At 32.4% G+C, this 22,346-nt stretch overlaps 2 protein-coding genes and 1 non-coding gene across 4 annotated transcripts; 2 read left to right on the top strand and 1 right to left on the bottom strand.

Annotated features, from left to right (window-relative positions):
* Positions 1 to 6,269: 6,269 nt before the first annotated feature.
* Positions 6,270 to 9,358, bottom strand: LOC123895154 (oligopeptide transporter 1-like). 2 transcript variants are annotated; one of them, XM_045945378.1, is made up of 5 exons: positions 8,821 to 9,358; positions 8,621 to 8,718; positions 7,745 to 8,317; positions 7,379 to 7,646; positions 6,270 to 7,282 (listed from the first exon to the last, which is right to left on the bottom strand). In XM_045945378.1, the coding sequence occupies exons 1-5, from the start codon at positions 9,043 to 9,045 to the stop codon at positions 6,479 to 6,481; spliced, it is 1,968 nt and encodes a 655-aa protein (XP_045801334.1). In that variant the 5' UTR covers positions 9,046 to 9,358; the 3' UTR covers positions 6,270 to 6,478. The 2 variants fall into 2 exon arrangements, with proteins under 2 accessions (XP_045801334.1, XP_045801335.1); XM_045945379.1 differs by having other exon boundaries at positions 6,307 to 7,282; positions 8,635 to 8,718; positions 8,821 to 8,961.
* Positions 9,359 to 12,091: 2,733 nt separating this feature from the next.
* LOC123900232 lies at positions 12,092 to 12,291 on the top strand. The gene has a single exon (XR_006805884.1). It is a non-coding gene; the product is annotated as a U2 spliceosomal RNA (small nuclear RNA).
* A 6,135-nt stretch (positions 12,292 to 18,426) lies between these two features.
* LOC123896465 lies at positions 18,427 to 19,221 on the top strand. Its single transcript, XM_045946845.1, has one exon. It carries the CDS (start codon positions 18,427 to 18,429, stop codon positions 19,219 to 19,221), a length of 795 nt encoding a protein of 264 aa, XP_045802801.1.
* Positions 19,222 to 22,346: the final 3,125 nt, after the last annotated feature.

The following is a 22,346-nucleotide window of genomic DNA, read 5'->3' as shown; positions in this document are numbered from 1 at the left end:
TAAGATCTGGATTTTGTTCCAAACACAAATATTTCTATGAAAATTGCACTAAAAAGTTGAAATCTATTTTTTGTTCAAGAGACCCACTCAAATTTGATAATTTTTAGAATATTTTTTTTGAAGAATAATTTTTATTTTTTAGAATATTAATTTATCATCTTCATGAAATAAGAAGATTTGTGCTTCTTTTTGAAATAATTAAGTTTTAGTCAAATATAGATCTAGACCACCATTGATGATGTATTGTAGTTGCTGGATAAGAATAACCATAAGTGGTGTTACTGTTTACTGTCAGGAAATTTTTTTTGCAGTGCAACAATTGCAGGCTAGAAAGTGACGAAGTTAGGAGAAAATAATTATGTGTGGGAAACTATATGTTAAGATTGGTGAAACTAAAATATCTAATGATCAATAACTGTCTTTCATCATACACAACTTGTGCAACTTGTGCACAGTAGCATTCGCCTTTTATCAAATGATATTATATTATAATATAAGGGGTACTCAAATCCTTACAACAAAAAACTCAAGAGTTATGGATACACGACAACAGATCTAAACACCAACTACAAAAAGGAATACAAGCTTTACGACCAAACCGACGGGAGAAACATAACCAAGAAGTAAGCTTAATCTCTTCCAAAAGCGCTGACGCATCCATAATGCCACCGTTGAAAATAACGTTGTTTCGGACTTTCCATAAATTCCAAGTGGTGGCCAACCAAACCAAATGACGAATATGCCTCTTATCTTTAACATTGAACAACTCGCCAAAGGCCATAAAATGATCGATTCCTACCGCTCCCAAAGGAAGAGAGTTTTGAAACCAAGATAAAACTTTGTTCCATACTCCATTACTAAAATGGCACGAGAAGAAAAAGTGTACATCTTTTACTTGATTTGCTCCATTTTTGTCATCAATTTTAATTATTTATGAAATTCGAAACTTTGTTAAACCATCATCAAAACAAACAAGTTAACTTTTCTAAGTAGATCACAAAATTATTTTGACAACTTCCAAGCTTTCTTATTGCAATAATTATTTAAATATTTTGCGCTAGCCGAGAATTCAGTTGAATTGTACTCTCTCATTCAAACATGCAATTGCAAGCAACAAGCTTTCCGGTTTCGTCCCCTAAGTTCATGGAGCATTCCGCGATAAATTTTAGTTTAAATTCCACACAAATTCTTTAAATTACTTCCTCCAAACTAAATTATAAATAATATTCTTTTATTAAATTTTTTGAATAACTGATTTATACATATTTCCGCGAGCTTAGTAGTGACATCAAGTGGTCGAGGTTTGAATATCAGATACTCGTGTAATTTCTAGCTATTAGGATACTTTAAAAAAAATGATATATACATACGTTATTGAATGACTTCGAAAGCGAAACATTTATTTATAATTAAGGTAGAGAGAACATACATATATCACACACATTAGAGCAATAATATAACTTATTTTGAGTTTGAGAGAAAATTAATATGGCCAACAAAATGCTAACTGATGTCTTGAGACATTAGTTAAAAAATTTAAATAGGATAAAAGAGTTTTAGAACTCGCGTAGTCTATTTTTTTGTTGCAATGCATAGTCTACATTTTTTTTTTTGGACAAATAGCGTAATCTACATTTTAAAAATATAAAAAATGTTCTTTACAGTGCTATTAAACATGCGTTTTCGGGTTATAGGAGACAAAATCACATAGTTTCGGGTTTCATGTACCGAACGGTTTTTCCCAAGGCAAAACGGTCAACATTGGGGGTTTGGGAGAAGAATAGGGGGTCAAAAAAGAAATTTTCCGCACTTAAAAGACCTCAATTTAAAATTTGCTTTGGGCTACATTTACATTGGGTCGGGGTACTGTGTATGCCTATGGCTGTACAAGAAAAACTGGATTTCTATATGCACTGATAGTATTACTTTTTCTTAGTCACAAAATAGTATTACTATTTTGTTCTCTTTGCTTGTTGTTATTCTCTCTAGGAAGTTATCAGTTCTTCCAGACCTTTGAGAGTTACAATGACTCCAACCGCCAACACATATGACGAATCCATGAACCAACGACTCGCAATTCGAGTCCACCGACATGGGGCAGACAACAAAGTAGATCTGAGGGCAAACAACAAAACTAGAGAACAGAGGTTTATCGAAACAAAACTTAAAAACGGACCACCGCTACCCCCTCCCAAGAGGTTGGCCACGACAGTTTGAATTTCCCAACCACCACCAAACATATTGGAGCCGCGATGGATCAACAAGGCTTTTTATAAGTCCCAATTAAAAGTCAATGTAACACATTTTTCCATAGATAGATATAGGGATGATCGTATCCGAATCAATCCAAAAGTAAAATTGCAAACCGAATCAATCCAAATCGAAACCGCAAAAAATCGCATTTAGTTTTAACAACAGAATGGTTTTTCTTCCGAACCGCACGGTTTGTTTTAGTTTGGTTTGGATGACTTTTTAAAAATCAACCGAACCAAACCGAACCGCATGCATTTTTATCTCACGGTTATGATGACTTTTATACTCAAAACCGAACCAAACCGCGAGCACCCATAGATAGATTACTACTTCTAATTTTTTAAATTGATGATTTTCACATTCATCCTAGAGGGAAAGTAAGTTAAATTGTATTCAAGTGACTTGTTCACATGGTATGGTTTGGTATGATCACCTTACATCTAAACCACTATTTTGGGACCATTTTATGAAAACGATAGGTCCTTGATGGTTCTACTTAACATTACACACTTTGTTAATGCTTATGAGTAGTTAATGACACATTAATTACTGCTAACAAATTGGATAATCACATTATACCTATCCATTTAGAGAAAGCCTCTTTTGACCTTCATTTTGTGGTACCACAAATGCTATGGGATAACGGTTACTAATTTAGTGTCCACTCCATGTAATAAATTAATGCAATTAATGGAATATGTAGAGATATGGTTAGTGTTTTTTTTTTTTTTTGCTTTGCAATCCGCAATTGACAATATACACTATAAAAATATCAAAAGCTACAAGCAAACAAGTCCATTAGCATTTCAAATTCAATTGCCGCTGTGGGCATAGAGTATACTTTACAATGTAGATGATTGAAAAGAAGGCAAAAAGATTAGGAAAAGTATTAACTAATGTGAATGAATTTTATTTTATTTTAACATTTAAATCAAAACATTACGGGCAATTGCAAATGCAGCAAGAAAGCAAGGGCAAAAAAGATTATCAACATCAAACAAAAAAAGCATTGTCAAAATATAATTAAGTGTAGCCACAAATAATAGAAAGAATTGTACTTTATCCAACTTTTCAAAAAAATCGGTGCGTCGTGGCAGCCATCCCTTGATTGCTTCACCAGTAACAACTGTCAGCCATGACGGTCATCCAGCCACAACAAGTTCCCCTTCCATAGCCTTGGGAATACTATCAATCCCCGAATGCTGAGCAACAACATACACCATTTTTTCTCTCTTCGAAATTATCACATCATGAACTCTAACATAACCATTTCCTTGCTTATCAATCAACGCCATTCTCGCATCGCATCATTGTTATTATCCCTTCTATCCTTTACCCTATAGTTCTTCCAAGTTATTCGTTGGAGAGCTAATTTCATAGTAATGAATTTTACATCCCTTATATGGTTATAGGAACTTGAATAGATGAATTGATGATATCATGTTATAGGGATAAATGGTGTACATGGATTGAGCAAATTCGGTCGATCTGGTCAAACTCACCCAATCTAACCCAAAAAATTGGGTCGAGTCGCGCATTTGGGTGAATATGGATTTCAAAAATGAAAAATACATAAAAAACCGGGTTATGGGTAAAACTGGACTCAACAGAAAAAACCCACTGACCCATTAGTGTTATGGTTTTCGGAAATACTGTCATTTTGATTTAAATATTTTTATAGTGAAAATAAGTTATACTATTTATTAAGAAAATAAAAAGATTAAATAAATTTCATAAACAAATATTATAAATTATTGCACTATTTTTAAAAAAAGGAAAAAGATTGAATAATTTTAATAAACAAATATCATAATTCATCGCACTATTTTTTAGAAAAATAAAAATATTTAATAATTTTTATAAATGATTCATCGTTTAGTCATTTGATATAAAAAAATCATTTGGAAAGCACAATATCCAACCCATAAATTAGTGGATTTACATAAAAAAATTGGTGATTATTTTTTATAGTGAAAAAAAGTTACACTATGATGACAATTAATTATATGATGTTTTTAGTATCATTTTAGGGTAGTTTTAATAGCAATTGAAAACCAAAAGCAAGCAATTACCTGAAAAAATTAAGTTACTTGGCCAAGAAAGTAGAAAAAGTATCAAAAAGGGCAAAAGAAAAAGGGACAATGGACCTGAGTTTCTACTCAAATCTTTCTATGAAGAAAAAGGGATATTACATCAACGGAGTTGTGTTTATACTCCTCAGCAAAATGCTAGAGTTGAAAGAAGACATCAGCATATATATTGAACATAAGTAGAGCCTTAATGTTTCAATCCAACTTACCTAAGCTATCCAACACTAAAATACTACAAGACAGTCACCTCATGAGGTTTTGTATGGTGTTGAACCCGATCTTACACTTCTTCGAGTCTTTGGCTGTTTATGCTATTCATCCACTTTACCCATTCAGAGGAACAAGTTTGATCCAAGAGCTAGCAAAGGTGTGTTCCTTGGATACAAACAAGGTATGAAAGGATATGTGATTCTTTTCTTGATATGCATTCTACAAATTTGTCTGTCTCTAGAAATGTTGAATTCTATGAACTTGATTTTCCTTATAAACCCAATAAATGCATTACTCCACCTATTCAACCTATTGCTCAATCTGAGACTATTTTTGATGTTCCTGAAAAACTCCACCTCCACCTAGAAATTCTACTAGAACTCGAAATCCACCTTCTTACCTTACTGACTATGTCTGCCATAACACATTTTCTTATCCTATAATATGAGAATCACTGATACATGACATAATGAATCTACAATATTTTTTCACAAATTCAGGACATTTAATTTATATTAAACTTAGTTCAGATGTTTACTATAAGACATAGCCTAAAGCTTATGTGAGTATTGAACTGCGAGTATTTTCATAGTTTATTATGGACAAACCAACAACAATATCTTAGTGTTTGGCTTCAAATTTGAGAATAAAAAGAAATGATATAATTAGATTCTTTCAAATATTTGATTAAGTACTAACTAGATTGTGAACTTGAGCATTAAGTTAAGACTGATAAATTGCGATAACGGCTTAGTTTAGATATTCAAAATGGTAGCAATTTATTAACTAGCTTCGGAAATTTTCTGAATTAGAAGTTGTGGAGATGGCAAAAAGATAGTTAGATCAAAACAACCCTGGCCAAGAGGCCCAAGACCACTAAGTTCATGTTAAAACACACACATTCAGGCTAAAACACACCATTCATATCAGCTTTGGAAGCAAAACTTATGCAGAAAAAGTCTCAAAACTATAACACGCACAAAGGACGCACTCTGAGTAATTATTTTGCTCCCTAATCTTCTCAAAGAACCAGGGGGCATGATGACATCTTCAACAAACAAAGTGAGCACTTGGTATACAGTAACATCTAAGTCCTATTTGTGATCATATCAATTCTAAACCTCAAACAATCTAAAGTAACACATGACTGTGAAGTGTGAACCAGAGGAGGCTCGCATGCATGTGCGAGGTGTGCGACGGCATAGGGCCTCAAAATTTTGAGGGTCTCAATTCAAAATTTTGAGGTCCTATAATATTACTTATATATTATTTATACCTATAAAATATCAGATGTATATTAATAGATTAATTTTTAGGCCCTAAAATAATAGTTATATATTGTTAATGTTCATAAATATCATGAGTATCAATATATTAGTTATCTATACTCGTAAATATAGTTATAGTCCATTTTAATCTTTGCATAAAATTTAATCTTAGATTAAGATGTTTCTTTTTGACGTTATATTCAAAGATAATTATTTTGTATTTCTTGTTCCATTTAATTTAATGTAAGATTTAATATTGATAATTTATATGTTTACAAGAATATTTTTTTTATATTATATGCAATTTAAATCGATAATTTTTTTAATTTTTTTTATTAAGGGGCCACTTTTATATTTTGCACAGAGCCTCCTAAAACTCGGAGACGCCCCTGGTGTGAACTATATAAAATGAAATGCATGACTATAAAATAAAAACTTCAAACAAATAAATAAATGAAAATAACTATAATTTCTCACGGTGCATATTCAAATGATCAATAATTAAGTGATTAACCAATAATCAGAAGAACAAGTACAAAATATATATCATAAACAGAAATTAACCATATAGGTTCTATTTAAATCTAATGCTCAAGTGAACATAGCACCACATCCACATCCTAGCATTAAAAACAAGGTGATATTTAAATATGGAGTTCAAAAGACAGGACATCCCTTGGTAACAATACCAGGAGCTGTAGGGCATTTAGCCAAGGGACAACGATCATCTCCTTGAAGACCCCACCATGTTGGACCAAAGATATCGTAAGTTTGAAGTGAAAAAAAGAGAAACAGACCCATGAGAGCAATGCCAGAATCCAAAGCTGCCGAGAGAATGTAAGTGTGTCTAGCCCACCATGACTTGAAACGTTTGTAAACATAGAAATTGAAGAAGATTCCAACAACTCCCCATGAAATATAATTTATTGATCTAACCGGTGGTATTCCATTGGCACCTGCAATTATAAGTGGCATGTTGATGAGTTCAATCCATTTGTGATTCGGATATTTGCGAGCTAGCAGCCACACTGGAACAGGCGCAAGTAGACCTATGAGGAAAAACCAATTCATTCCGGGGTAAATTCCATCCTTGGTGAACATCCGTTTTGGTCCTACTATTCCCCATATAATTGAAGCATTGTAAAACACATCATCACCAGGACAAGTCCATGGACTACCCTCTGGCAACATTGATTCATCACATATGTTTGGAATAGTTGTTAGAAGCCACCATGCTGTGATAAACTGTACACTTGAAGAAACCAAAGTTCCTACCAATTGTACTATGAACATAGATTTAGGAGGAATTTTCATGTAGTGGCCTAATTTGAAGTCTTGGAGGAAACCAAGTGCTTGTGACATACTGACGTATCCATAAGTCTTGAAGGCTACATTAGCAAGAGGCTTTCCAGGATAAAGGTAACCAATAATCAACTCTGTGATCACATTGAGTCCAGCTTGCTGCAAAACAAGAAGTAAATTTATGTTATGATTCACAACATCACAAGGCACAAGACACAAGCAGTAACTTTACGTTATGGACAATCAAAATATTACCTGGTTTGTTGTTGCTTGAATGACACCAATTGGCAAAGTGAAAACCAACGCAATTGTTAAAGAAAGCAAGACTCCCCACCATGGAAGTTGGAGCTGTTTGCCAAAGCCTTCGCAACATAGCAAGGCCATAATAGTCATAAGAAACAATATGCTTACGAACCACCACTCCGGAACTTGTTCATAGTTTCTCTTCATGATTCTTGTATGCACGTCTCCGACCTGTTCTTTTAACGCAGCTGTTGTCTTTCTCCACATCTGATTAATCGTTCTTTTAAATTCACAACAACCAGAATATATAGTTAGATCTTTTATAAAAAAATGCATCAATAATATATAATTAAATATTGAGGAATCAAAAGAACATACTTTCCATGGAAGAGGATAACATGTGAGATGGTGGCAGTGAGAGTTGCGAAGCTCAATCCATAATTAAATGCAAATATGATACTAAGATAGAGTTTACTGTAACTGTTATAAGCATCCATATCAATGTCAAATGTTGCGGCATTAAGAATCCTAGAAACATTATATGTTGTACCAGTGGAATCAAATGTGTGAGAACTAATGAGGGGAAACTTTTTGGCATCATAAATATTGCTCCAATAGGAAACTGGAATCACAACATAGATATATAACACAAATCCAACCAATGTGTTGATGATGGCAAAACCAGGATAAGCCATAGGACTTCCTAAGAAACCTGCAACAGTGTTCCAATCGAGGGTAAATGAACCAATACCAAGACCCCTCATTCCTGAACCAATTTGTTGAGCAGTGACAGAGTTTTTCCATATTAAACAAACAACAGAGATGGTTGATATTGCTTGGAAAAAGTAGCCTGGAATAATGTAATAAGCAAAGCTAGCCACAAAGACCAGGAAAAAGAATTGCAACCTAGTGTTTCCTCCTTTAGGCCTCTTTTCTTTTTCATGAAATGCCCTGTGTCATTCAAGATTCATTTACCAATGAGAAAAGAAAAGGAAAAATGAACATCATAATCCTAAATAGTAAATATGTAAAGCACTAACACAGATACATTCTGCATAAACATTGACACATTGAAACTCGTAAGAACTCGAGAAAGTTTATATTGAATGTAACCACATGGGTCGGTGTCAGAACAGTGATGTGTCGCCAACATTAATTCATTCTCACTTGGAAATTTATTTTCTTAATTGGTTTTTAGAATTCAGAATTTGACGTAACTAGCTTCTATTCATGGGAAAGAAAATAAAGAAATACCTGAATAGAGACACCTGAACAAGATTTGAAGGCCACCACATGTAGGGTGAGTCCACAAGGACCTTTCTGAATATACCAGCCCATCCATAACCAAGCATCTAAAATATTCAAGGACATTTTTAAGTATCATTTCTTTTGGTTGGTTGTATTAAAATTAATAAATGCAAATGTTAAACATTTAAGAAAACAAAATTGTTCACCTGGGTTGACAGTGCTAGCAAAAAAGCAGCAGTTGGATTGATATTCCTGTGGTAGAAAGCCTTAACAATAGTGATTATGTTAATGGCATAAACACCACTAGCTCCAGCACTAGCAAAAATGGTTATAAGGGCATGTTCCTTCAAATTGAATGGTCCAGGATTCAATGTGAAAGACCAAGGAGTGAAAGGGACTCTATATATTGTGGTTGGAAGTGTTGCAGCCATTAATTTTCCAATTGGGAGAGAAACGATTTGTGCTGCAATAGAAGAGATAGACAGAGGGTTTGTTCTGAAACCAAAGAATTGGTTCACAAAGGAAAGGATAATGCAACATCCCAAACCAATAGTCCATGTCCTAAATGTCAGTACTGGTTGTGTAGGATCGTCTGTTATTGGCACTGTTAGTCTGACTTGCTCTATAGGAGAATCATCCACTTCTTTGTCGTCCTCATCTGCATAAACCAACCTCTAGCTATGTCATGTCAAAAAACAACTATGAAGCAATGACACAAATACAAGCATCAGACAAAACTTGAAACCGATAATAATTTGAGAAAATTGAATAATCGAGTGCAACTATGTGTAGTGTTCGGATACCGAATATGTCTTTAAAATTCCAAATTTTTTATTAATTTGCCATTTGTTTTTCTTTAATTTGAGCAGTAGTCATGCTTCACATTCATATAATTATAAATTATGTTTAAATGTAGTTTTAGCCCTCTAAATTTCACAATTGTTTGATTGTAACCTTCAAGTTTCACAATTGCACAATTTTGACCATCAAGTTTCAATTGCTCGATTTTGATCCTCAAATTTACCCCCTTATACATTTTTTAATCCTCGGTTGAATTTTTTAGTAAAAATTATTTATGTGACATTTTAAAATAAAATATTTTGAAATAAAAAAAATATTAAAAAAAAAAAATTAAAATAAAAAAATTAACAATTAAAATGTTCAAAAATAAAATATTTCCTCCCGGTCAAAAGAGAGAAGAAGATAGCTTATGAAAGATATTTTAATTATAGGAGTATATATTAAATTTTATTACCTCTCCTCTAGTTCCCTTTCCTCCTATCTAATAAAATTTCTCCACTCTTTCCATCCTTACTAAACAAACTATAATGAATGACTGATATAAAAAATTTGACCACATACTTACATTTGAATTCTAGTGAAATAGGCACAATTACAACAAAAACTACATTTTAAAGCCCTAATTTTGTCAAACTTATATTGTACATTCAAATATCTAATCATTAACAATTTTGCTTCACTTTTTTCTTTTTTAAAAAAGCAAAAAGATTTTATTAATAAAATACACCTACAAAGCATAAAATATACTTTGAAGGTACGAGATATAAAACCAAAAAACTCTACCCCGCATAATATTAACCTCACAACTTATACAACAATTAATATATGAACAATTGAACACATATAGAATGATAAAAGAAAAATAAAACTTTACAAGAATTAACTAATGAGAGAAGAAAAAGGTTACCTCCAATGACAAGTTTAAATTCATGGTCTTCCTTAGTTTGAATATGAAATGTATCATTGACAACCCCTGTCATTATCGATGTATTTTGCAAAGTGTTCTTTCTAATATTACTCCAAGGGGTTAAGGTACTATGGACTTTGGCTTTTTGTGTTATTATATAGTGATGAATTTATGATAATTATCTTTTTTAAGTTGTTATTATTATTATTATCATCTTTTTTTAAGTTTTTTATATTATTAGGATTATTATCTTTTAAATTTAGATGATCATGAATTTAAGATAATAGTGTTTATTTTTTTTTTGTTACACACCAAGAGTTTTTTTTTTTGTTACAAACACAATACAAGTGACTTAAAAAAAGGAATTTATTTTCATAAAAAAAAAAGAATTTATGATAATTATCTTTTTTATGTTATTATTATTATTATTATTATTATTATTTTTATTATCTTTTTTAAGTTTGTTAGTATATTATTAGGATAATTATCTTTTAAATTTAGATGATCATGAATTTATGATAAGTTAGTTATTAATCTATTTTACCAGTACTTAATTGACACTCGAGTTTGTGCCTCTTTGAACATGTTATTTATTAGATTTTATCTTTGGTACAAGAACATGTTATTTTATTTTTTTTTGTTCAAGAAGAACATGTTATTTTTTTTTTTGTACATGAAGAACATGTTATTTTATTCTAGCAGTAACAAAATTGAAATTCATCAAGTACTGAATATGCCCAATAATTCAATTATCTTCGGAACAATTAATAACAAATCATCAAAATACGCCTTAAAATAAAAGCACCCAAAGAGAAACATGTTTGGGTTCACATATTATAAGATGCCATTGAAAGTTTGGGAGAAAATGGTTTTTATTGTAGACACTCTCTTGTTGCTATCCAAACTTCCAAAATCCTTTTGGTCTTATGCTGTTTTCTCAATCAATCGTGTTAGTACACTAATTCAATTATCAAACTTTACAAGGTTCTATTCCTGAGATTTCCCTTTACAAAGTTTTTGGTTGTCTTTGTTTTGCATCCACATTGAGCTCACATAGAACTAAACTTGACCCCGTGCCAGAAAATCTATTTTCTTAGGATATAGACCTGATTATAAAGGTTTTGTCCTCTATGATATGCATACTAAAGAAATTATCTAATTAGATTCTTTCAAATATTTGATTAAGTACTAACTAGATTGTGAACTCGAGCATTAAGACTGATAAATTGCGACAATGACTTAGTTTAGATCTTGATTAAGTAGCAATTTATTAACTAATTTCAGAAATTTTCTGAATTAGAAGTTCAAGCAGTTACATAAAAAATAAGGTACATGTTTGCATAACTACATAATAACTATGTGTTTCTAATTCTTCAAAGCTAATTGGTCAGACACAAGAGATGATGTCGGTAGAAGCAAAACTCAATATAAGCAAGAATTTAGACATTTCAAACTTGACAATAAAATTTGAGCAGAATATTTTCTTTTCTTTCTAACTTTCATCTTCTGTTTTTCTGACTAAATTTGATCTATTAAGCCAATTTATCTCAGATGTGTATGATTATAATGTTGATGTTTAGGTATAAAGAAATCTGTAGCGTATAAGAATTTATAAACGTAACATTTTACCTGCTGTTAGTTGGGATAATAAGACATGGGTTATCTCAGTGAGTTCCAAGGTGCTGAATATAAGTCCCACATCGAGCACAATAGAAAGGAAGTGAATAGATGTTAGATATAAAAGCAACTGCAAGGTCATCTTTCAACTAATACCTTCCTCGGTCTTTTGGCTAAGATCAAGTGTAGTATTTGTTCTTATCAGTTTAATATTTGATATGTGATCCACCAATAACATTTCGATTTTTACAATTCTTTTTTTAGTTGAGCTGCAATATCAATCTTGTAGATGTGCAGCAAATCCTGTTGATGAGGTAGATTCAGTTCTACACTGTAAGGTGGGGGAGCTTCCCCTTCAAATACTCAGGGCTGCCGATTGGAGGTAATCCTGAGAGACTGCTTGAGCCGTGGCCCGTGGAGTCTGAACTGATAGATTATTATTATTTTAGTTAGCAGAATGTGTTCTGGTATAGGGAAGGTCAAAGATGTCTAGTTGAATAAGAAGGATGTGAACTGGAGTTATTTGCCGTGGAAGTATTTTTGGAGAACAGAATAAGCTCTGCTTGGTTTATGATAATAAGTGGCGGCAGAGGATTGGATCTAGTCAATTAGATATCGTTTTTGCGACATTATGGTAGTATCTCAAAATCCTTGTTCGTCTGGCCACGGATTATAGAAGTCATTGTGTGTGCAGTTTCTTCGATTATCCGGTGGTTATTATTTGTGACATGGAGCGAGATCCCAAGATATCCGAATCATATTCAGTATCCCTTTTTGTTGATTATACTTCTGCGCGCTGTTATTGTTGATCTTTGTTTAAGTCATATTTTTGGGGCTACATTGGTCAGGTTTGCATCTGTTAGGTCCATTACACAAAATAAAATTATTGCAATATTTGTAAATGGCCTCAGAGTTGTATGATTCCAGACTACTTTAATTGGAGACATGATATTCATTTCCCATTTTGATACTTGAGCCATTGTTTCAATTCAATTGTGTTCAACAATCTGTCGTCACTTTAAAGATTCACTATTTAAGGGTAATGAAACTTTGCACCAGATAAAAATTCACCACTCACGGGACTGCTGTGTAAGAGTACCAAGCTACTGAAGTGTAGAATCTAGCTTGCTAACAGCCTTCTCGTGTGACGTGTATGCATAGCACTAAAGCACGCGCTTGGCGCACCCACCTTTATTTACAGTTATGTTAGATTGATGCATGTAAATATGAAAGATTTGATCACATAGGCCTCTTTATAAAGAGGCTTTTGAGGTCTTTTGCAACAAAGGTGTTGCTGGAAACACTAGTGCAAAGCTTCTTGCCACTTTTTTTAATAACATTCTTGAGAAAAGAGGAAGTGCGAAATATAATTGAGCGATGAAGCAATTGAAGAAACTCTTGTAAAGGTCCACAACATTTATACTTCTACTTCTATATACCTTAAAGAAAGAAAACCAGTACGAGTATATATCTGCTATACCAACAATACCAAGCTTTTGAGCAGGAAATAAGAGTATTCTAACTTTCATCTATGAAACCAATTTCCTTGAGCAGGAAATAAGCTTATGATTATTCTATCTTAAAAATGCTGTTATATTCATCAATCCTTAGAGTGTGTTTGGATGGAGGATTCTAGAAAGAGTGTGGTTTTCCTATTTTTTATGTGGATATATATAATCTCTAATAGTCATTTTCAGAGTTTTTATCAAATAGGAAATGTATGTATGATGTATCCACATATAATCGGTTATTCACGAGTGTGTTTGGATGGGGGAATTTTTTGAGGTAAAGTAATGTTTTATGGAATTCAAATGATTTGAGGTGAATTCCATTGTTTGGATGATAATTTGAAGAATTTTCAAAATGATGGAAATTTATGAAGTATTTTGTTCAAGTTAAATTTAGAGAATTTCAAAATGACACCTAAAACCAAAGAATTTGAAATTCCTTCTTCTCTTTAAACTTTTTAAAATTACTAATTGATCGAAAAATCTAAAATTAGCCGAAAAACCTAAAATTGACGATAAACGCTAAAATCGGCCGAAAATCCAAAAAATCGGCAAAAAACCCAAAAATCGACTATAAACCCTAAAATCGACAGAAAAACCTAAAATCAGCCAAAATTCCAAAAATCGACTATAACCCCTAAAATCGGCCGAAAACCCAAAAAATGGGCAGAAAACCCTAAAATCGGCCAAAATCAAAAATTGACTAATTCTAAAATTCGTCGATTTTAGGATTTTTTGGCCGATTTTTTTGGTTTAGGATCAATTTTTGGTTTTTCGACCGATTTTTTGGGTTTCGGCCGATTTTAGAGTTTATAGTCGATTTTTGGGTTTTTGGTCGATTTTAGGTTTTTCGGCCGATTTTTTGTGTTTACGGTTGATTTTAGGTTTTTGGCCGATTTTTTGGGTTTTCGGTCGATTTTTTGAGTTTCAGGTCAATTTTGGGTTTACGGTTCATTTTAAGTTTTTGACCGTTTTTTTGGGTTTAGGGTCAATTTTATTAAGATAAATAAAATTAAGTGAAGAAAATTTAATTACATTATCCAAACAAAGAATTTTACCATTGATAAAATTTCAACACTTTATCCAAACAATGGAATTTGAAAATCGAGGGAATCAATTGAATTCCCTAGTATTTAAAATCCCTTGAATTTCTAGAATCCCCATACACTCTTCCTCAAACATTCTTGCATTTCCAAGTATAAAATTTACCACCTTGGATCAATTTAATAAGTTTGTTAGGTTGGAACTATAATAGTTTTTTTTAGACCAATTCAACCATATTTAGCCTCCGATAAATGTTCGAATAAAATTATTTAAGATAAAATAAATTATTGAGAGTTATGTAAAGGTGGACCAGTCGATAGTTATCAAGATATATTATTGAAGTGGTCAGAATTTAAATTCGGATTTTTCACTTTTCCACAATAGTTACACTATATTGTTGAAATTTGAAAGCAATGGCCCTGTGTAGGGCCACTTAGTTTGACTAAACAGCCGTTTTTTACTTTATTTTTATTTTTATGTTCAAATAAACAACCAAGTTTGCCACCTATTTTGGGTCCTACAAGATTCGAAGAATTAATCTCTGCAGTTACACGTAGAAGATACCCGGTTTACACCAAAAATAAACAACCAACAATGGTTTTGCTTACATGACCGAGCTTTGTGGAGATATGAGAGCTATTGAAATAGCTCACGGTAAAAATTTAAAGAATTTATTGTTAGAGTTTGATTCCACTCTTGCAGTTAAGGCTTTCCCTTGCTTTAGTCTTTAGGTTTTTCGTAATAGAAGACTGAATTGTATGAAGCTTATTAGAAACATGAATTTTGTGATTTCTCATGTGTTCAGGGAATGAAATCAATGTGTGGATGATTTCGCTAATATAGGTCTCAACATAAATAGGTTTACTATTTGGTACGATATACTCCTACCTACTCAAATTAGAAGTTGTTTTTGTTGATATTCCATTTTTGTAATATATTGAGAAAACCTAGTAATATATTGAGAAAACCTAGTTTTATACTATTTTAAGATAAGATGTTTGAAGATTTTGGTCTAGTTCCCTCCATTTTTGTATATTTCTCTACTTACATTTTTTGTGCTACTACTCTTTTTGGTTTTAAAAAAAAAAGTACACTACTCTTATAATATTAATAGATATTCTCTCTCACAAACACACACTTATAAATACATTTTTCTTCCAAATAGAAGTGTTTTTTCTGTGTAATTGTGAAAAGAAATTTTTCAAAGAAATTGAAATTTATTTAAAGAGTTGACTTTTTTAACAAATATGTTTTTTTTTGAAGAAAACAAATATGTTGTTATATACATTGATCAGATATCAAATACTAAACCAACTAATTAAAGGACTCGAATATCTATAACTTGTATCATATGTTGTTGATAATTTTTTTTAGAAGAATCTCATTTACACTTTTTAATATAGAATAATTTTTTTCTTTCTAATTATACCCTCTAATGATTGTTTGTATACTACTTTTAAAATATTAGTATTTCACTCTCCATCATTTATGACGGTGGACAATGTAAATTCGTTTGAATCGGAAGTAAATAACCGTTTTCTTTTTTTAAAATGACACTCACTGTCATAGTAATCACTGAATCAGAAAAAAAAAATTAAAAAGTTTCTGATTCAAACTCTCTTTAGTCAAAATTGTCCGTAATGTAATCTTTTAGTTTGTGTTTGCTAATGTGTCCCAAAATTTGACACATTGGACCATATGTGACAATTTTTTATTCAAATTTCTCGCCCACCTAGACGAGGATCAAATTCACAGTCAAAATCATTTTTCTCTTAATAAAATAATAAAACATCTAAATTTCATCCAAACTCCATAACTCATCTTCAACCAATACCCTTCCAAGAATTCATCTTCTTGTCCAAGAAAAAAGCAAAACAAAAAAAAACCAACAAATTTCTCCATATTTCATTTTTTTTTTTGAGTTACCATGATATTGGTACGAAGTTTCCACCACCATTAGCGATTACTAATCTCCGTCGGGAAACTTGTGGGACACACAAGGTGGATTCTCCCCTCCCAACCGAATTTTCTCCATACTCATGCACCATGAATGGAACTCTGACCACATGCTTAAGAGGACAAAAACCCTTACCACTTGAACCAATTCATTGTTGGTACCCCTATTCTACTCGAACAAAACTAAATGCATAATCATATTTTTCAAAATAAAAAAAATAAAATCTAAGAGATAAGAGAGCAAAAAGTTCAAAAATCTCAAAATTGAGACTCGCTTGTTCTTTTCTGTTTTGAATTTATGGGTTTATACATGATATGATATATGTACAAAGAAAAAAAAAAAGAAATATCAACAATCAAAGAGTACTTGTGAACGTCTTATACGCTACAAAAATTCTGAATTTGTAGTGAAGAGTATTTAGGTCGTTTGGGGTAAAAATGTGGTGAGAAACCCATAACCTTCCTCCTATCAACAAATTTCCCAAAAAAAAATTGAAAAGATCAAAACGACATGTTTAATACGTAATAGAAATTTATCTTTGAAAGCCTTGATTTTTTTTAACAAAAATATGAATATTTAAGTTGGCATATAAAAATCCATATTTAATTATTAAAATATTCTATATTTATCGTGTGAAAAATATGAATTATAAACATAAAAATAAAAACTCATTAAAAAAACATGAAGAGTACCTATGAATTGAGTTGGAAAAACGGACCAAAAGGCATGACAAAAATATTTAGTGACCGACCTATAAGTCCTAGCTCAACTTCCTAAAAATGTCAAAATTGTTAGGCAAGCCGTCGTGTCGAACCCGGGATCTCACAAGTATATGTGATTTTAATTTAAGTGGATTATCACTTAATCTAAGACCAAAAAAAATTTAGAGACCAAAACTTGTTAAAAATCGCTAGAGAGATAAAAAACCACATACGAGAAATTTACGTAGACCAAAACTTGTTGATCCAAATTATAAGAGGTTTGACTTAATTTGAGTCCTTTGAGCAGATAGTCAAAAATTAGATCTCTAAATTCTGTGTAAGAAAAAATTTCAATCGAGAGAAAATAATTCATCTTGCATATTATAGATATATTTTAGTCACCGCTAAACAACGATACTAAAATTTAACCTATAATACGCTAAAAAGATATTAAATTTTATTTATCAAAATGTCTCAATCCTGCCAAGACTCTTACTCACCAAGAAGTTTCCTACATAATTTACTCTCTCATTCTCTTTTATACTTGCCAATCATTTACCTCAGACAAAGCCTATAAATACACACTTCTTACGGCTTGCTTCTTACGTCTTACATGTAATTTATTTTGGTGATTACTGATTGGTCCAAACTTTGTTATTTAATGAAATAACTAAAATTCATCAAAAGTGCATGTAGACATATTCTAACATTATTATTATTATTTTTTAGTAAAAAAAAACATTATTATTTTTAATTGTTGAAAAAGAAAGAAAAAATGACACGAGTCTTATGGAACTTGGCCAACAATATGGACTGGCCTACTACCAAAAATGTCAAACTTTTCGGCATAACCTTGTCGAGAGATTGGAAAATTAATCTAATCCGTCACTGTTTTATTCTCTAGTTTATTTCCTTAAAAAAACAAATATTATATGAGAGTGATCGATCCTCAGCATACATTTTATAACCTATATATGGTGTGAAAGAGTTGATAGATAAGTGTTTCCTATTTTTTGTTGTTGTTGACACAGATATATATAAAAAATTATTGGAGAGTCTGGGTTAACATAAAAAAAAAAAGTTATTTTTTAGAGCGTAAAAAATGTTGTAATCAATGTAAATTTGATGGTATATATTAAGATCATTAAATGCCACTACTGAAATGAGAGTAGCAAATACATCCATAGCCATACGATTTATGATTGATTTTTCACAACTATCAACTTGAAATCCGGCTCACACCTAAGTACCTAACCGAATGCTTCTGTGTAGGAAGCATGGAAGCTTGGAACCATATGGGGCTGAATCATGTCATACAACCCCGAGTGAACAGTTTCCATAATATAAGTGCTTTAATTTTTGATATTTGCAGGAATGAGAACAATCAAGTGGCTGGAAAAGTAGCAGTCATACTTTGGTGTTTATGGCAAAATCGCAACAATTGTGTGTGGAATAACAGCAAATTAAGTGCTCAACAAATCGGTATGCAAGCGGCACACTTTTGGCATGAATGGGCGACGGTTCAAGGCCTTCTTGGCGACCAACAACAGCAAGAACAGCAGCTGCTACATGACAGATCAGCAGAACAGAAGTGGCAGCCACCACCTTTGGGCTATGTGAAATGTAACGCTGACGCAAGCTTCTTCGAGACACAAGCAGCAACAGGTTGGGGATGGTGTGCTAGAGACCAAAGAGGGCGATTCTTACTCGCAGGAACCAATATCATGCAAGCAAAACTCAATACAATGGAGGGAGAAGCCATGGCCATCAAGGAAGCAATGAGTGAAATGATACAAAGAGGCTTCTCTCATGTCATATTTGAAAGTGACTCTAAAGTTGTAGTTGATGCTATCTCTTCTAGTCAAGTAGGAATTTCTGAATTTAGTATGTTGATTTCATATATTAAGTCGCTATTAGTGTCGAATCCTAACTTTGAGGTAAAGTTTGTAAAGCGACAAGCGAATATGGTTGCTCACTCCCTAGCTAGAGCGGCCTATTCCATGACTAGTCGCCGTATTTTCGAGTTGATTTCTCGTTGTATTGATCATCTTTTGTTAAATGAAATGAATTAAGTTTTCTCTTGTCAAAAAAAAAAATTGGAATACAAATCCAGTTTTATTTTCACATAATTGGATGTTATTAATTGTCAAATTGTATAGATAGTTGTAGTACATAGACCTCAACATAGTTGCTTAAACCGGCCGTGACGGTGACATAATTAAAGCCTAAGTTTGAAGGACCCTGCAAAGCCAGCATATCTTAGAACATTTTCAAACTAATTAAGGATTCTCACTATAAATAAATTGTCACCTACACCTACTATTCCTCCCCCTCTGCATATGAACCACCAATGTGACAACTAATTCTTTACATTGTTAATATATGTTCCTATAGTCAAGCCGGCCAATTAACTTTTTCTTATAGCTTTTCCCTAATTTTAGTGAATACATACATATCTTTGGTTAATTTATTGTATATGACATTATAATTAAAATATTTTATAAGTCACCAAGATGTGTCTTGACCAATTGACATTTGACACATTCTATGAAAGTATAGCACATGGAAGTATTTGGAAGATAAGTAAATACTTAAAGGTTTGATAAAGTTATGGCATCATGATATTTTAATTTGTTTTGTGTCTTCAAGGTTATTACATAGTCTTTGGATATATAAATATATTACCTTACTGACTCACTCATATGTATGGCGTGCAACTAAAATTAAGCACTAGCTAGATACAATTAATTTCATAAAAAAATAGATACAATTAATAATAAGTAAATTTTCTAAAATGGTTAATTTCTTACTCTAGACGCTTAAATCAACCCCCCTTTTCTTTATAGAGATATTTTAAATTGGGTTTTTGGATTACCAAATCTTAATTAAGTTAGTCTCTCAGTTAGATTTTGACATTATCCAAATTATCATAGACTAACTTGATCAATTTAAGAGCTATTAGATGAGATGACATGTCTCTTCTAACTTAACCAATGTCTTAGGTTCGTTTTTGACTTGGACATGCAACATAGTTAAAATTAGGGACAGTTTGTGGCTTTTTGAATCCTACAAAGCTCGAAAAATTAGTCTCTGCAGTTGCGCATAAAGGCTATCTGATTTACGCCAAAAAGAGAGACTAATAAGTTTATCAATATTTGGTACCATAAACCAATTTAAACAATATACTATTCAATTTAAGTGCTAAATGTTGGAAGTCACTAAGTTTAAACCGGTTTGAGTAGTATGTATAAGGTTCTAAGTTCAATTAGATATTTACTCAATTAATAATTTTGCCGGCGGTTTTGAATGTTTGTAGCTTGTTTCGGTTTGCTCTGGTCTCCACGTCGAAAGAATTGGGGTTCTGTTTTTGTTCTGTCACTAGTACGGTGGTGGTTTTTTGCCTAGGTGCTCGCGACGGATCTGGGAGTGTGGTGGTTGTGATGGTTCTAATTTGGGATGGTGGTGGCTGAGTCAGATCAGTGAAGGGGTGGTGTGGCGGAGGCTGCGACGGTTCTGAGTTGGAGGTGTTGCGAGGGTGTGGTGGTGAGGTGTCGAAGTAGAGGTGTTGGTTTTGGCGCCGCTGATGGGAGGTTGATGTTGTGTGTAACTGGTTTTCCTCGATACGGAATTCTCTGACCGCTTACAAATCTGTTGAGATTTGCATGACTCGTGTTTTAGTCTTTGAGGGTTTCCAAATCTGCTGAGATTTGCAGGTTTCTTTGTATCTGGTCGACCTTTTTCGCATCGGTGATGACTGCGAGCTAGGGACTTAACTGCCTAGGTTTTCATTTTGTCATTGCCCCATTAATTTTTGCCCCACAAAGCTGCTTTTTGTATTCTGATGGGCCGATCACTTTTTATTCGAGATCGGGAGTTAGAGTCTTATGGCATATTTTTGGGTCGGTTGATGATCCTCTTTGGTGGTCTGGTGATTGTGGTGTGTGCTCTAGGTGGTCTGGTGACTGTGGAGTGTGTACTAGTTGGTGTCCGTTTTTTAGCTTTTACATTGGTGTTCCGCTTATATACAACACATTTGTTTTGTAATTCCGATTATCCCGACCTCTGCTCGTCTTGTGGAGAAACCGGTTATTATTAATAATATTTTTCCGTTTAAAAAAAAAACAAAAACTTATAGCTACCGCATCATTTCAAAAGTTACATGTTGGAGTTAAATTTGATCCAAGAAATGAAAAGGTTAAACTAAGAAAAATATATCCTTTATCATGAAGACAGAAAGAGAGCAAGTAGTCTATTTACCCTTTTGAAATATTGTTCTTTTGACATGAATTGAAGCTTGAAATTGACTCATGTAAGAAGAATAAGGTGCTTGATCATATATCAAGATTTGTTTTTATTTTTTGGTTTCTATAGTGATAAACAAACACAAGACATATTTTCCTATTGCACTCAAATGGGTTGTGATTCCATTAATAATGTCATTGATTGATTATGAATTTGAAACTATAGTAACATGAATTCTCCAATCATATGTCTCCAACACTAGAGTTGAGGAACCAAAAAAATAAACAAAAGGGTCATTTTCATAAAAATAGATCATGACTTGACTTTAGTATTGGTCTCTTTTGTTGATCAAGATATCTCATATAGTTTGGTATTGCGCTTTGTCATCTTATTCAATGCTAGTCATTCATCAATGCTTACTCATTTTCCACTTTGAAGGTGGACATGGTATCTCACTTTCTTCCTCAAATCCATTTAGCTTCTTGACACTTAAAACTCTCACTGATTTTTAGTATCTCATTAACCCTTTATGTAGATTTCTATATTGATGCAAAGAAGATATATTTTTTGTTCTTGCTAATTTTTTTTTTTGTTCTCTAATTATCATTGAAGAACTTTCTTTGATTTCCTAATTACCATAAAGTTTGTCTCTCATTATTTTTTTTTCTTCACAATTATTTGTGATTTGGACTATAAGATTATGTCTTAATCAAGAAAGACTATGTGAACAAAAATATTAATGGGGATGATAAGGGTTGATATTAAATTTATTAAGACTAAGTTTGACTTGATCAATTACTTAAGTATGACATATTACTTGTTCATAAGCTGATATTTTAGGTCAAATAGACTTTTTTAAAACTCGGATACAGCTTGTTAACCCGTTTAAATAAGAAAAGATCTTGCTAACGAGTGTCTCCGGCGCACTCTTTAAGCATTCTATTTAAAAAACTTT

This window comes from Trifolium pratense, linkage group LG7, assembly GCF_020283565.1.
Source record: "Trifolium pratense cultivar HEN17-A07 linkage group LG7, ARS_RC_1.1, whole genome shotgun sequence".
Taxonomy (NCBI): Eukaryota; Viridiplantae; Streptophyta; class Magnoliopsida; order Fabales; family Fabaceae; genus Trifolium; species Trifolium pratense.
The sequence above is the reverse complement of the archived record's forward strand: the minus strand, read 5'-3'. Positions and strand labels throughout refer to the sequence as shown.